Source organism: Hemiscyllium ocellatum, chromosome 8 (assembly GCF_020745735.1).
Source record: "Hemiscyllium ocellatum isolate sHemOce1 chromosome 8, sHemOce1.pat.X.cur, whole genome shotgun sequence".
Lineage (NCBI taxonomy): Eukaryota > Metazoa > Chordata > Chondrichthyes > Orectolobiformes > Hemiscylliidae > Hemiscyllium > Hemiscyllium ocellatum.
Genome location: NC_083408.1, coordinates 25,200,438 through 25,216,071, shown reverse-complemented (window position 1 = coordinate 25,216,071; position 15,634 = coordinate 25,200,438). Strand labels below are relative to the sequence as shown.

Genomic DNA, 15,634 nt, shown 5'->3' with positions numbered 1-15,634 from the left:
ACATCTATCATCTCTCATTTTCAAATCCGAACCAGAGACACAGATAGACACCCAGTGATTATGGCAAGGATTGAATGACATCACATGTTCTAAAAAGAGACAGTGCAAGGTCGCAGACACACCCCTCCCAGATCGTCTCAAAGCTTTCTACGTTCGTTTTGAGCAGAATTTCAGGGGAGAGGTTACACCTATTCCGACAAGTCCTGACGAACCTATCCCAACAGTCACTGCATCAGAGGTCAGATCAATTTTCCTTAGGGGTTTAGATAGGGTTGACAGTGAGAACCTTTTTCCGCTAAAGGAGTCAGCTGTTACTAGGGGACACAGCTTTAAATTAAGGGGTGGTAGGTATAGGACAGATGTTAGGGGTAGATTCTTTACTCAGCGGGTTGTGAGTTCATGGAATGCCCTGCCAGTAGCAGTGGTGGACTCTCCCTCTTTATGGTCATTTAAGCGGGCATTGGATAAGCATATGGAGGTTATTGGGCTAGTGTAGGTTAGGTAGGCTTTGGTCGGCGCAACATCGAGGGCCGAAGGGCCTGTACTGCGCTGTATTTTTCTTTGTTCTATGTTCTATGTTCCTTCATGTGAATCCAAGGAAAGTGATGGGACCAGACGGCGTGTACTCAGAGCATGCGCAAATAACTGGCAGAGGTCTTCTCAGACATCTTCAACCTCTCCCTGCAGCAGACTAATACCCCCCAATCAGTGATGATTGGAGGGTATTTCATCTTCACTAACACTCAACACTGGAGCACCCCAGCGGTGCGTACTCAGCCCCCTACTATACTCACTGTATATCCATGACTGCGTCACCAAATACCAGACTAATGCCGTTTGCAAGTTCGCTGATGACACCACCATAGTCGGTCGAATCACAGATGCAACGAAACAGACTACAGATGGGAGGAGGAAGACCTGAAAAAAATGGTGCACTGAGAACAATCTAGCTCTTAATGACAACAAAACCAAGGAACTCATTATTTACTCATGCTTCCCCCCCCCCCATACATTAACAGCACAGAGGTGGAACGAGTAGAGAGTGTCAAGCTTCTGGGAATGGTCATCAACAATGTCTTGGACTCATGTGGACAACACTGGTTACAAAGGCCCAATAATGTCTCTTCTTTCTCAGGCAGCTGAGAAAATTTGGCATGACAGCAAATATCCTTGCCAACTTTTATAGGTGTGCCATTGAGAGCATTCTGTCTGGATGTATCACTACCTGATACAGCAACTGTACTATTCAAGATTGGAGACGGTTACAGAGTGGTGAACTTGGTCCAGACAATCACAAAGGCCAACCTCCCATCTACAGAATCCATCTACCAGGCCAACTGTCAGCATTCTCAAAGATCCATCCCACCCTGGCAATGTTTTTCTACAACCTCGACCATCAGGGAGAAGGTACAGAAGCCTGAACACAAGCACCAGCAGGGTTCTAAACAGTTTCTACCCTACTGTTGTTAGAGCACTGAATGCACTCAAACTCTTAGCATTCGCCTGTACCTGTGTTTTTGTTTTTGCCGCTGTTTACTTATTATTTACTTATCTATGCTTTTTAACTATGTGATCAGCCTGTACTGCTCAAAAGACAAAGCTTTTCACTGTGCCTTGGTACATATGACAATAAATTCAATTCAATTCATCAATGTCCCCTCATGCTAGCCATCACCATGCGAGAGAAAGGCTCCCACTGTCCACCCTACCTAATCCTCTGATCATACTTCTATTAAGGTGACCTCTCAATCTTCTTGGAACAAAAACAGCCTCAAGTCCCTCTGCCTTTCCTCATGAGACCTTTCCTCCATACCAGGCAACATCCTAGTAATCTCCTCTGAACCCTTTCCAAAGCTTCCACATCTTTCCTATAATGCAGTGACCAGAACAGTACGCAATACTCAGAGTGCAGCCACACCAGAGTTTTATACAGCTACAACATGACCTCATGGCTCCAAAACTCAATCCCTCTATAACTACACCTTTTAAACAACCCTATTAACTTGGGCAACTTTCAGGGCACAGATCTCTCTGCTCATCTACACTACCAAGAATCCTACCATTAGCCCAGTACTCTCCATTCCTGTTACTCCTTCCAAAGTGCATCAGCTCACACTTTTCTACATCAAACTCCATTTGCCACCTCTCAGCCCAGCGCTGCAGCTTATCTATGTCACTCTGTAACCTGTAACACCCTTCTGCATTGTCTACAAATCCACCGACTTTAGAGACATCCGTAAATTTACGAAACCATCCTTCTATGCCTTAATCCGGGTCATACATAAAAATGACAAACAGCAGTGAACCCAAAACAGTTCATTGTGGTACAGCACTAGTAACTGAACCCAGGATGAACATTTCCCATCAACCACCACCTTCTTCTTCCAGCTAGCCAATTTCTCATCCAAATCGCTAAATCACCCTCAATCCCATGCCACCATATTTTCTGCAATAGCCTCCCATGGGAAACCTTATCAAACACTTTACTAAATCCATATACACCACATCAACTGCTTTACCCTCATCCACCTGTTTGGTCATCATCTCAAAAGAATACAATAAGGTTTGTGAGGCATGATCTACCCTTCACAAAACTGTGTTGACTATCCCTAATCAAATTATTCCTTTCTAGAATTATTATAAATCCTATCTCTCAATCCTTTCCAACACCTTGCCCACAACTGAAGTAAGGCTCACTGGTGTATGATTACCAAGGTAGTCTCTATTCCCCTCCTTAGATTAGATATCCTACAGTATGGAGACAGGCCCTTCAGCCCAACAGGTCCACACCGACTCTGAAGAACAACCCACCCAGAGCCACTCCCTTACCCTATATTTATCCCTAACTAATACACTTAACACTTTGGGCAATTTAACATGACCAATTCACTTGGCCTGCATATCTTTGAAATGTGGAAGGAAACCAGAGCACCCGGAGGAAACCCACGCAGACACGGGGAGAATGTGTAAACTTCACATAGACAGTTGCTCAAGGCAGAAATCGAACCTGGTGCTGTGAGGCAGGATTGCTAACCACTGAGACACCGTGCCGCTCCCGTTCATGAACAAGTGGGGCAACATTTGCTGTCCTCCAGCATTCTGGCACTATTCCTGTAGACAATGACAGCATAACAATCAAAGCCAAAAGCTCTGCAATCTTCTCTCTAACCTCTCAGAGAATTCCAGTATAAATTCCACCCAGCCCAGGGGATATGTCTATTTTTGCACTTTCCAGAATTGCCAACACCACCTTCTTGTAACCCTCAATCCCATCTAGTCTAATAGCTTGTATCTCAGTATTCTGCTCGACAACAGTTTTTCCAGTGGAAATGCTGATGAAAAATATTCATTTAGGTGTCTCTCCTATCTCCTGTAACTCCATGCATAACTTCTTAGTACTGTCCTTGATTGGCCCTAATCTTACCCTAGTAATCCTTTTATTCCTGACATACCTATAGAAAGCTTTAGGGTTTTCCTTGTTCCTACCTGCCCAAGACTTCTCATGTCCCCTCCTGGCTCTTCTTAGGTCCTTCCTGGCTAACTTGTAACTCTCAAATGCCCTAACGGAACCTTCATATTTCATAAGCCCTCTTCTTTCACTTGGTCAAGAGATTCAACATCTTTCGCAAACCATGGTTTCCTTGCTTGACCACTTCCTCTCTGCTTGACAGGTACATACTTATCAAAAGACACGCAGTAGCTGTTCCTTGAATAAACACCACATTTCAATTTCCTGAAGTTTCCTTCCCCATCCTATGCATCTTAAACCTTGCCTAATCACATCATAATTGCCTTTCCCCCAACTATAACTCTTGCCCTTGGGTATATACCTATCTCTTTACATCACTGAAGTAAATGCAACCAAAATATGGTCACTATTACTATCACCTACTCATTTTTTAGATCAGAATCCATCTAAACATTATGGCGCAGACAACAGCACACAGTGGGTGGCACGGTGGTTAGCACTGCTGCCCCAGAGACCTGGTTTCAATTCCCACCTCAGGCAACTGTCTGTGTGGAGTTTGCACATTCTCCCCGTGTCTGTGTGCTCCAGTTTCTTCCCACAGTCCAAAAATGTGCAAGTTAGGTGAATTAGCCACGTTAAAGTGTTAGGTGTAGGGGAATGGGTCTGGGTGAGTTGCTCTACAGACGGTCAGTGTGGACTTGTTGGGCCAAAGGGCCTGTTTCCACACTAAGTAATCTAATCAACAGGGGCTGACACCTTCAACACATTACCAGGGCTGACACCAATTGTTAAAGTTAACCTGAGAATGCAACTTTTAAAAAAAGTTTTGTGATTTAGGTATGAAAGGAGTGAAACTAACATGGCCATTCTAAAAGTTGAGACTTAAACAATCAAGGTATTTTTCAAAGTATAATTTCAGTTACATCACACTGTAAACTTTTGCTATAAATTCTGTGTCTTACAATTGTGTACATCACAAGCAGCTGATGAAGGAGCAGCGCTCTGAAAGCCAGTGCTTACAAGTAAACCCATAGGAGTACAACTTGGCGTTGTGTGATTTTTAATTCAGTTTACAAAAGGTTTCTAGATGTGCACCTCAAATGTAAAAGCCTGCAGTGTTTCTTTATCACTATCACTGTATTCTAACAGATGAAAGGCTTAACAGACAACCAATTTTTCAATGTATAATTTCAGTTACATCACACTGTAAATTTTTGCTATAAATTCTGTGTAACGTCGAGCCCTCCACAATCACCTGATGTAGGAGCGTCGCTCCGAAAGCTAGTGTGCTTCCAATTAAACCTGTTGGACTATAACCTGGTACTGTGTGATTTTTAACTTTGTACACCCCAGTCCAACACCGGCATCTCCAAATCAGAGATAGTAAGGAGAGCGAACTCGAGATATTCGTCAAGAGGAGCCGAAGCAGAATGGCACGCTGAAAGGAGCCGAACCCGAACCCGAACCCGAACCCGAACGACCCGCCGAAAGGAGCCGAAGCCAAACCCGAACCCGAACGACGCGCCGAAAGGAGCCGAACCCGAACCCGAACGACGCGCCGAAAGGAGCCGAAGCCGAAGCCGAAGCCGAACCCGAACGACGCGCCGAAAGGAGCCGAACCCGAACCCGAACGACGCGCCGAAAGGAGCCGAACCCGAACCCGAACGACGCGCCGAAAGGAGCCGGATCGTAACCCGAGTGAGTCGCCGAGGTCGAGGCTGAATTGTGTTGTTGTGATTCGGGTGTCGGTGCCCAGCTGAGGAACAGGAGAAGAATGAGCGGGGGCATCGGGGCCTCAAACTCAGCTGCGGGGCCCGAGCAGCTGCTCCGCTGTCAGGAGAGTTACGCGTGTAGCGGCTCGGAGGCGGCCTTCGAGTGTGATGAGTGCGGCAGCCTGCAGTGCGCCGTGTGTGAGCGGGAGCTGCACAGTCAGCCCCGACTCCGGGACCATGAGAGGAGCCGCCTGAGACCCGGGCACCTCCCGTACTGTGACCAGTGCAACGGCAACAAGCCGAGCGGGGGCCGGCGCCGGGCCTGCTGCCGCTGCCTGGCCTGCAAGGTCAACGTGTGCGCCGAGTGCCACCGCCGGGGCCACTCGAACCGCCGCAAGCACCCGGTCAGTAACTACCCGCAGCCGGAGGCCGAGGCCGGGCCTGGGGAGGACCAGAAACAACAGGCAGAACTTGACAATCTGAGGAGCCAGACCACCAGCAGCTTCCTTCTGGTGGATGAGCAGGAACAGATCCAGGTGAAGGAAGCCTTTTAATATCTGGACCAAACAGGGGAGTGGGTGGGAGGTTGTAGACCGAATAAGGTAGTAACTAGAGCTCAGTGCTTGAGGGGATGGAGTACAAAAGCAGGGAAGGTATCCGAGGGACTGCTGAGAGAGCCCCTTCCTCCCCAGTTTTTGAGGGAGGATAAAGTAGCAGAGATCAACAACACAGAAAAGGATCCATCGACCCTATCGTGCCCGCGCCTGTCCAAGCAAAAAGAAATCCATCTAACTATTCTAACTCCCACTTGGCATCACAAGTGCACACCTAAATACCGTTTAAATATCATCAGGGTCTCTGCCTCTACCTCTCTCACCCTTTTTCAGTTAGTGATTTCCACAACCGTCTGGGTGGAAAAGGTTTTTCCTCACATCTCTAGACCACAAGACACGGGAGCAGAATTTAGGGCATTTAGCCCAGCGAGTCAGTCTTGCCATTCAGTCATTGGCTGATAAGTTTCTCAACCCCATTCTCCCACTTTCTCCCTGTAACCCTTGATAGTGAAGAACCTGTCTATCTCAGTGTTAAATATACTTCTGGCCTCGACAGCCTTCTGTGGCAATAAATTCCATAGATTCACCAGTCTGGCTGAAGACGTTTCTCCTTGTCTCTGTTCTAACAGGCCTTCCCTTTACTCTAAGGCTGTGCCCTCATACAGTCATAGAGATGTACAGCATGGAAACAGACCCTTTGGCCCATGTCCATGCCAACCAGATATCTCAACCCAATCTAGTCCCACCTGCTAGCACCTGGCCCGTATCCCTCTAAACCCTTCCTATTCATATGCCCATCCAGATGCCTTTTAATCCTACCAATGGTAACATCTTCCCAATATCCACTCTGTCAAGGCCATTCAGTATTCTGTATGTTTCAATTAGATCCCCCTCGTCTTTTGAAATTCTATCGAGTATAGACCCAGAGACCTCAAACACTCCTCATATGACTTGACATGAATGGTTGGGTGCAGAAGTTGAGTGAATTCAGCCTGAGGTATTTTGTTGTTTTTGTTTGTAGTTTGTAGGACAATGTTCTTTAACTTCAACTAAGCTGAAGGAGGGGAATCTTAGTTTAATAACTTTATCTTCAGGAGGCTCCTGATTGAAAAAACAAATGAAAGCAGTGATTTCACAGGAAAGTGGTGTATCAGTTGGTTCATTTTTTTTAGAAAGTGCACATTTTTAGAAGAAGAGATTAACTGAGAAACAACAGGAATAAGTGGAAGTCTAGGGCCAATGTAATAAAGAAATGTAAGTAAATTAGGGTAAAGGAGGTAAGGTAGCAGTATTCTTACATAAACCTCTTGTTTTAAAAAAGAGTTGCACAAGGGCTTAAAAGAAGTCATGACAGCAGAGCTTGCACTTGTGATATGGTCCTCTTGTACTGTATGGTAAATTATGGAAGTTTTACTTGTCCATGGTGAAGTGTTTCCAGTTGTAATTATTGCTGAATCATACTTTGGAGCTGCTGGTGAATTCACTGGAACATCTGCAATATTGAGCGTGTGGTGGATAGAATGTTTAGTGAGGTGCTCACATCTCGGGTGCACATAGCAGACAGAAAAAGCATGGTTCTCCACCAAGCAGTATAGAGGAGGTGGGTCATGCAGGAGTCCCCTTTGGCCTTCCCCCTTTCAAACAGATATGACATTTTGAATACCATTAGGGGAGATGACTGTATAGTAGCAGTGCTAGCCAACTTCGTGTGTGGATCTTCTGCTCAACAGGGATAAAAAAATGAATGGCAGGGCTGCAATTGTAGGAGATTCAATTGTAAGGAGAACAGACTGGTATTTCTGTAGCTGCAAAAGAGACTCCAGGATAGTATGTTGCCTCCCTGGTGCCAGGAATGTCACTGAATAACTGTAGTGTATTCTGAAGGTGGAGGGCAAACAGACCAAGATCGTGATATATGTTGATACTGACAATGTAGGCAGAAAAATGAATGAGGTCCTGAAAGCAGAATTTAGACAGCTAGGAAAAAGATTAGAGAACAGGACCTTAAAGATAGTAATCTCTGAATTACTTCTGGTGCTACATGCAGGTAAGTATAGGAATTGCAGGATAGCCCAGATGACTCCATGGCTGGAGGTGATGTGGGAGGGAGGGCTTTAGATTTCTAGGACATTGGATATGATTTTGAGGGCGGTGGGAGCTGTACAGGGCAGATGTTGTTGCGCCTGAATCAGAAGGGGCAGCGTGTTGTCTCAGTGGTTAACACTGCTGCCTCACAGCACCAGGGACCTGGGTTCGATTCCAGCCCCGGGTCTGTGTGGAGTTTGCACATTCTCCCGATGTCTGTTTGGGTTTCCTCCGGGTGCTCCAGTTTCCTCCCACAGCCCAAAGATGTGCAGGTTAGGTGAATTGTTCATGCTAAATTCCCCATAGAATTAGATGCATTAGTTAGAGGAAATGGGTCTGGGTGGGTTACTCTTCGGAGGGAGGTGTGGACTAATTGGGCCGAAGGGCTTGTTTCCACACTGTAGGGAATCTGATCTAGTCTAAAAATGGGACCAACATTCTTCCGGAGGTTTGCTCAGGATGTTGGAGAGCGTTGAAACTGACTTGACAGATTTGGGAGCTAGACAGTACGTTCAACAAGGGAAGTGAATGGCGAAAATTTAAAGTGATAGCAAGTGAGTCAGGAAGGTATAGACATTATGGGTCAGTTAAGTTACAGGGCAGGTTGGATCTCAATGCTACGAGTCTAACAAACAAGGCAGATGAGTTGAAAGCACTAATTAAAACATGGAATTATGATATAATAGCTGTCACTGAAACATGGTTGAGAGAAGTGTGGGACTGGCAGCTGAATATTCGAGGATACACGGTGTTCAGGCAGGAATGAGAAGGAGGTAAAAGGGCAGGAGCTAGTTATCTCAATTGGTTGCATGATATGTTTATGATGCAGACTGATGCCTGATAGCGTAGTTTCAATTTCCATTTCTGCGGAAGGATTCTGCTTTGCAGCCATGTCTCTTGTCTCAAGTGTGGTGACCCTCAGGTTAAACCAGGATCAGTTATCTTTCTCTAATGAGAAAGCAGCCCTTTGGTCAAGTAAAACAATGAATTTATTGAATGGTAAAATGATAAAACTTGTCAACTCAGCAACATGAAAAGCCTTTGATTGTGTCCCATGCAATAGCCTTTTTGAAAGATTAGGGGTTCTGATAACAATGGCTACATCTGATGGATTGAGAACTGATTGGGAGGCCTAAAAGCAGCATGTAATTTTGGATTGTTTATATTTGATTGTTCACTGATGATGTCTCGCAGGAATTAATGCTATCAGTTATTATCTATTTATTACTTATCAGTGATCTAAATGAAGGGTTTGTGGGCATGACTTGCCCGTTTTCAGATAATAGAAAGTGTTACCAAAGTGATGGAACTGTGGATGATTCAGCAGTTTCAGGTGGATCTTGATTTGTAGAAGAGCAAATTACTGCAGATGCTAGAACCTGAACTGAAAATAAAAGAATAGTGGAAATCACAGCGGGTCAGGCAGCATCCTTGGAGGGAGAACAAGCTAAAGTGTTGGGTCTCGTTGACTCTTCTTCAGAGCTCTGTGATTTTCAGCATTTCTTGTTGCCTTGATTTATAGAAGATTGGGCTCATGGCTGACATAGTAATCTGGGGGACAAAAGGTCCCAACCTCTCTCTGAGGACCTGTTCTTCCACCTTCAACCTTCCTCCTCCACTTGCCCACCCCACTGCTGACATTGTGCCCATCCTAGACCCCTTCATTGCTGACTGCCGAGTGATGTCGGAAGCCTCAATTTCTCCACTTTCCTCAACCACTTCCACCTCACCCCCAACAAATGTGCAGCACTCTGCACCAACCCCTGGTTCACCATCAAACTCACGGATAAAACAGGTAGTCTGGAGAACAGACCTCAATGTCGCAGAGGCCAAATTCCAACTCTCCGACACCATGTCCTATCTCTTTAGTTCCCTGGCCCCCAGCGCTTTATCTTCACTATGGACGTGCGGTCCTTATACACGTCCACACCCCACAAGGATGGCCTCCATGCCTTCCACTTCTTCCTCTCCATCAGATCCATCCAGTCCCTCCTCTGCCTCACCGAAAATTTTTCCTTTAACTCCCTCCATTGTCTCTAAATCCAGGGGGTTGCCATGGGCACCCAGATGGGCCCCAGCTATGACTGCCTTTTTGTTGGCCATATCGACAGTCCCTCTTCCATCCCTACACAGCACTGTGCTCCAAGTTTTCCGCCCTTACATCGATGGTTGCATCAGCGCAGTGTCCTGCACCCAGGCTGAACTGGAGCAGTTCATAGACTTGGCCCACAACTTCCACCCCACCCTCAACTTCACTTGGTCCATCTCAGACACCTCTTTCTCCTTTCTTGACCTCTCCATTTCCATCTCCGGTGACAATCTGCAGATGGATTTTTACTACAAACCCATAGACTCCCGTAACTACCTGGACTACACCTCCTGCCACCCAGTATCCTGCAAGAACTCCATCCTGTTCTCCCAATTTGATCTGCTCAGATGAGTAGACGTTCCCAAGCATACCAGATATCTATTTTGAACAATGTGCTTTCCTGTTTCTGTCATCCAGTTAGCCCTCCATTCTCCGCTCCACTGTTCTAAACCCATCCCCCTCCGAATGCAATAAGGACAGAGTCCTCCTTGTCCTCACCTACCACCCTACCAGTCTCCGCATCCAACCCATCATCCTTAAACCCTTCTGGCAACTCCAACTAGACCCTACCACCAAGAACATCTTCCCTTCCCCACCTCTCTCTGCCTTCCGCAAGGACTGTTCCCTTTGACATTCCTTGGTTTGTGCCACTCACCCCACCAAACCGCCCAAACTCCCAGGTACCTTCTGCAACCGGAAAAGATGCAAAACCTGCCGGCACATCACCCCCTCACCTCCATCCCGGGCTCCAGACAGTCCTTCCAGGTGAGACAGAGGTTCATCCGCCTCTCTTCCTTACTGCATCAGGTGCTTCTGTTGTGGTCTTCTCTACATCAGGGAGACCAAGCATAAACTTAGGGAATGGATCGCCGAGTATCTCAGCTGGGCCTGCAGGGGCCAACTGGACCTCCCAGTCACTGTCCATTTTAATTCCCCTTGACAGTCCCTTTCCATTATAACTATTCTTGGCCTCCTGCATTGCCACAACAAACCAAACTGCAAATTGGAGGAACAAACCTTATCTTCCGTCTGGGTAGCCTACAGCCCAGAGGACTCAAAATTGAGTTCTCCAATTTCAAATAACCTGCCTTTCCATCTCCTGACTTCCTTCCCAGCCCCTCCCCTCCCTTTCACTCTTCTCTACCACTCATTCCTCCCATTGACCAATCAGGTCGTACCCTCTGCCTGTCTTCACCTCTCTCCACTTCACCACCCTGCCCCCTCCACCCCCTTTATCTGCAGTCTCCCCACACCCACCCACAGTCCTGAAGAAAGGTTACTCCTGAAACGTTGACTTCTCCACCTCCTGATGCTGCCTGGGCTTGCTGTTTTCTTCCAGCCTCCTGCCTGTCCACTTTAGATTCCAGCATCTGCAGTTTTTTGTCTCTAATCTGGGGGCAAGGCAGAGTTTATCTGAGAATGATGTTGTGTTATGGACATGTCCAGGACAAATGATGAGCGTAGCTTTCAGGACATTAAATAATATTAAAATGGAGAGATAGGGACATTGTAGTAGCTGGCTGTCAAACATTCATGAACAGTGCCCTGAAATAATAATCACAGTAAATGAGATCCGAAAGTGGATTTGTAGCACAGTTAACAATCTAAGACAAAGCTTATAATTTGGTCTTTTATGCGACTATGGCAGACCTCAATTGGGTACTGTGTCCTGTGTTATATCCCCCACATAGGTATTGATTGCAAAGTTTTTGAAAGGGTGCCGAGAGAGTTTACCATACTAATGTGGGGTTTAAAACATCTTTGTACCTATCTAGGGAATGGAACTGAAACCCTTCATTGCAAACTTCCCCCATTACATAGACATAGGCCAGAAAGGAGTAGCTTGTTTCGACTGTGTAAGATCAGGGATACATTCATCTAAGATTAGCTTTAGATTTCATCTCAGGGTGGGGAACAGAACAGTGGGCCTTTGGGCTACAGTAGTTCCAACTGAGGGCATAAAGCATGGAACATTACAGGGCAGTACAGACCCTTTGGCTTTCAATGTTGCGTGACCTGTGGAACCAATCTGAAGCCTATACTACACTATTAAATTTTCATCCATATGTTTATCGAATGACCATTTAAATGCTCTTAAAGTTGGCGAGTCTGCTACTGTTGCAGGCAGGCCGTTCCACGCGGAAACTACTCTTGAAGTAAAGAAGCTACCTCTGACGTCTGTCCTATATCTATCACCCCTCAATTTAAAGCTGTGTCCCCTCTCGCGAGTCATCTCCATCCAAGGAAAAAGGCTATCACTTTCCACCCTATCTAACCCTCTGATTATTTTATATGTCTCAATTAAGTCACCTCTCAACCTTCATCTCTCTAACAAAAACAGCCTTAAGTCCCTCACCTTTTCCTCTTAAGACTTTCCTTCCATACCAGGCAGCATCCTAGTAAATCACCTCTGAACCCTTCCTAAATCTTCCACATCCTTCCTATAAAGCGGTGACCAGAACTGTATGCAATACTCCAAGTGCGGCCGCACCGGAGTTTTGTACAGCTGCAACATGACCTTGTGTCTCCGAAACTCGATCCCACTACCAATAAAAGCTAACACACTAAAAGCCTTCTTAACAACCCTATCAACCTGGTGGCAATTTTCGGGGATCTGTGTAGATGGATGCCGAGATTTGTCTGCTCATCTACATTGCCGAGACTCTTACCATTGACCTAGTACTGTTTATTCCAGTGGCTCCTTCCAAAGTGAATCACCTCACACTTATCCAACTTAAAATCCATTTGCCACCTCTCAGTCCAGTTCTGCAGCTTTTCTATGTCCCTCTATAACCTGCAACATCCGTCGACACTGTCCACAACTTCACTGACCTTCGTATCATCCGCAAATTTACTAACCCATTCTTCTATGCTCTCATTCAGATCATTTATAAAAGTGTCAAACAGCAGTGGGCTCAAAACAGATCTTTGTGATACACCAGTAGTAACTGAATTCCAGGATGAACATTTCCCATCAACCACCACTTCTTTCAGCCAGCCAATTTCCAAGCCAAACCACTAAATCACTCTCAATTCCATGCCTCCGTATTTTCTGCAATAGCCTACCGTGGGGAGCCTTAGCAAACACTTTCGTGAAATCTATATATACCACATCAACTGCTTTACTCTCATCCATCTGCTTAGTCAGCATCTCAAAGAACACAATAATGTTTGTGACGCACATCCTACCTTTCACAAAACCGTGTTGACTATCCCTAATCAACTTATTCCTTTCTAGGTGATCTCTTATGACTTTTTCCAACATTTTACCCACAACCGAAAACTCACTGGTCTATAACTACCAGAGTTGTCTCTACTCCTCTTCTTGAACAAGGGGACAACATTTGTGATCCTTCAGTTTTCTGCCACTATTCCTGTAGACAGTGACGATGATCAAAGCCAAAGGCTCTGCAGTCTCCTCCCTGGCTTCCCAAAGAATCCTTGCATAGATCCCATCCAGCCCAGGTGACTTAGCAATTCTGGAAAGTGTGAAAATAGATAACACCTCCTCCTTTGACCCTCAATCCTGTCTAGTCTAGTAACCTGTATCTCTGTATTCTTCTTGCCAACATTGTCCTTTTGCAGCGTGAATACTGACAAAAAAATATTCATTTAGCACTTCTTCTATCTCTTCGGACTCCATGCACAACTTCCCACGACTATCCGTGATTGGCCCTAATCTTTCTCTCATCATTCTTTTTATTCCTGATATACCTGATTTGATCCTTCTCATATCCCCTCCTGGATCTTCTTAGTTCCTTGTTTAGGTCCTCCCTGGCTAACTTGTAACTCTCAAACACCCTAACTGACCCTTCACATCTCATCCTAACATAAGCATCCTCCTTCCTCTTGTCAAGAGATTCAACTTCTTTTGTAAATCATGGTTCCCTTGCTCGACCACGTCCCTGAATGACAGGTATATGCTGATCAAGGACACCCAGTAGCTTGGTCCTTGAAATAAGCTCCACGTTTCAGTTGTGCCCACACCCTGCAGTTTCCTTCCCATTGTATTCAACCTAAATCTTGCCTAATCAAATCATAATTGCCTTTCCCCCAGCAATGACTCTTGCTCTGCAGTATATACTTATCCCGTTCGATTCGCTAAAGTAAACATAACTTAATTGTGGTCACTGTCACCAAAGTGCTCACCTACCTCCAAATCTGTCAAGTGAAGGGGTTCATTGCCCAGTACAAAGTCCAATGTGGCCTCACCCCTTGTTGGAGCGTTAGGATTGAGCAACAAATGTTGATCTTGCCCACTTGCAGTGAAAGAAGGTAAGAGAAGGAACAAGCTTGTGCAGTGGATATGGCTTTTCTGACTTTTTTTACGTGAACGAGAAGTTTTTCTGACTAGAGAGACATTAATAGTGATGATACAGACCAGAATGATCACCCAGAATGGAGAGGAATTCGAATGATTGGAGTTACAACCTTTTAATATTTGCTCATAAGACAATCCTCTCTAACTGGGAGATAATCTGAATAAATCTTCACTGAACTACCTCCAACAAAATATTATCTTTTCATAAATAAGGGGACCATAAATGATAACAGTTCTCCAGAAGAAAAAAAATAGAGGTTACTGGAAAAGTTCAGCAGGTCTGGCCGTGGACCTGAAATGTTAACTTTTATTTCTTTTCACAGACACTGCAAAACATTTCCAGCATCTTCTGTTTTTGTTTCTGATTTACAGCATCTGCAGTTGTCTTTGGTTTTGACAGATCTCCAGATGTGGTCTCACCAGCATTTTGCACTTGGAAGCAGGAAGCATCTTATAAGGGCCAGCATTCCATTAGCTTTCTATTATCAGCTGAACATATATGCTAGCTGACCCTATTTTGTGCACAATGACCCCCAAGTCTCTATAGCAGCTTTCTGCAGTTTTTCCTCCATTTGAAAAATCTTTTCTCTCTTCCAAATTGAGAACTTTACATTTTCTCACATTTTCTCACAATGCGTATCATTTGCCAACTTTTTGCCCACTTATTTGGATGATCACCTTATTGGGATTGTATTATAGACCCCCTAATAGTCAGTGGGAAATTGAGAAACAAACTTGTAAGGAGATCTCAGCTATCTGTAAGAATAATAGGGTGGTTATGGTAGAGGATTTTAACTTTTCAAACATAGACTGGAATTGCCATAGTGTTAAGGAATTTGTTAAGTGTGTACAAGAAAATCTTTCTGATCCGGTATGTGGGTGTATCTACTTGAGAAGGTGCAAAACGTGACTTACTGTTGGGAAGTTAGGCAGGGCAGGTGACTGAGGTGTCACCTCAGTGGGGGAGCACTTTGGAGCCAGCGATCATAATTCTATTAGATTTAAAATAGTGATGGAAAAGGATAGAACAGATCTAAAAGTTGAAGTTCTAAATTGGAGAAAGGCCAATTTTGATGGTGTTAGGCAAGAACTTTCAAAAGCTGATTGGGGGCGGATGTTCGCAGATAAAGGGACGGCTGGAAAATGTGAAGCCTTCAGAAATGAGATAACGAGAGTCCAGAGAAAGTATATTCCTGTTAGGGTGAAAAGAAAGGCTGGTAGGTGTATGGAATGCTGGATGATGAAAGAAATTGAGGGTTTGGTTAAGGAAAAGAAGGAAGCATATGTCAGATATAGACAGGATAGATTGTGTGATTCCTTAGAGTATAAAAGAAGTAGGAGTATACTTAAGAGAGAAATCAGGAGGGCAAAAAGGAGACATGAGATAGCTTTGGCAAATAGAAT

The 15,634-nt window shown here is 45.1% G+C and overlaps 1 protein-coding gene across 2 annotated transcripts in view; it reads left to right on the top strand.

Moving 5' to 3' along the window:
* The first annotated feature begins 5,151 nt into the window (after window positions 1-5,151).
* The window catches only part of zfyve1 (zinc finger, FYVE domain containing 1), a 100,532-nt gene continuing 90,049 nt past the window's right edge, over window positions 5,152-15,634 (top strand). For both annotated transcript variants that reach the window (XM_060828701.1, XM_060828702.1), the window contains exon 1: window positions 5,152-5,717. In XM_060828701.1, the coding sequence (XP_060684684.1) occupies window positions 5,244-5,717 (474 nt within the window). In that variant the 5' untranslated portion in view covers window positions 5,152-5,243. The remainder of the gene's footprint in view (window positions 5,718-15,634) is intronic.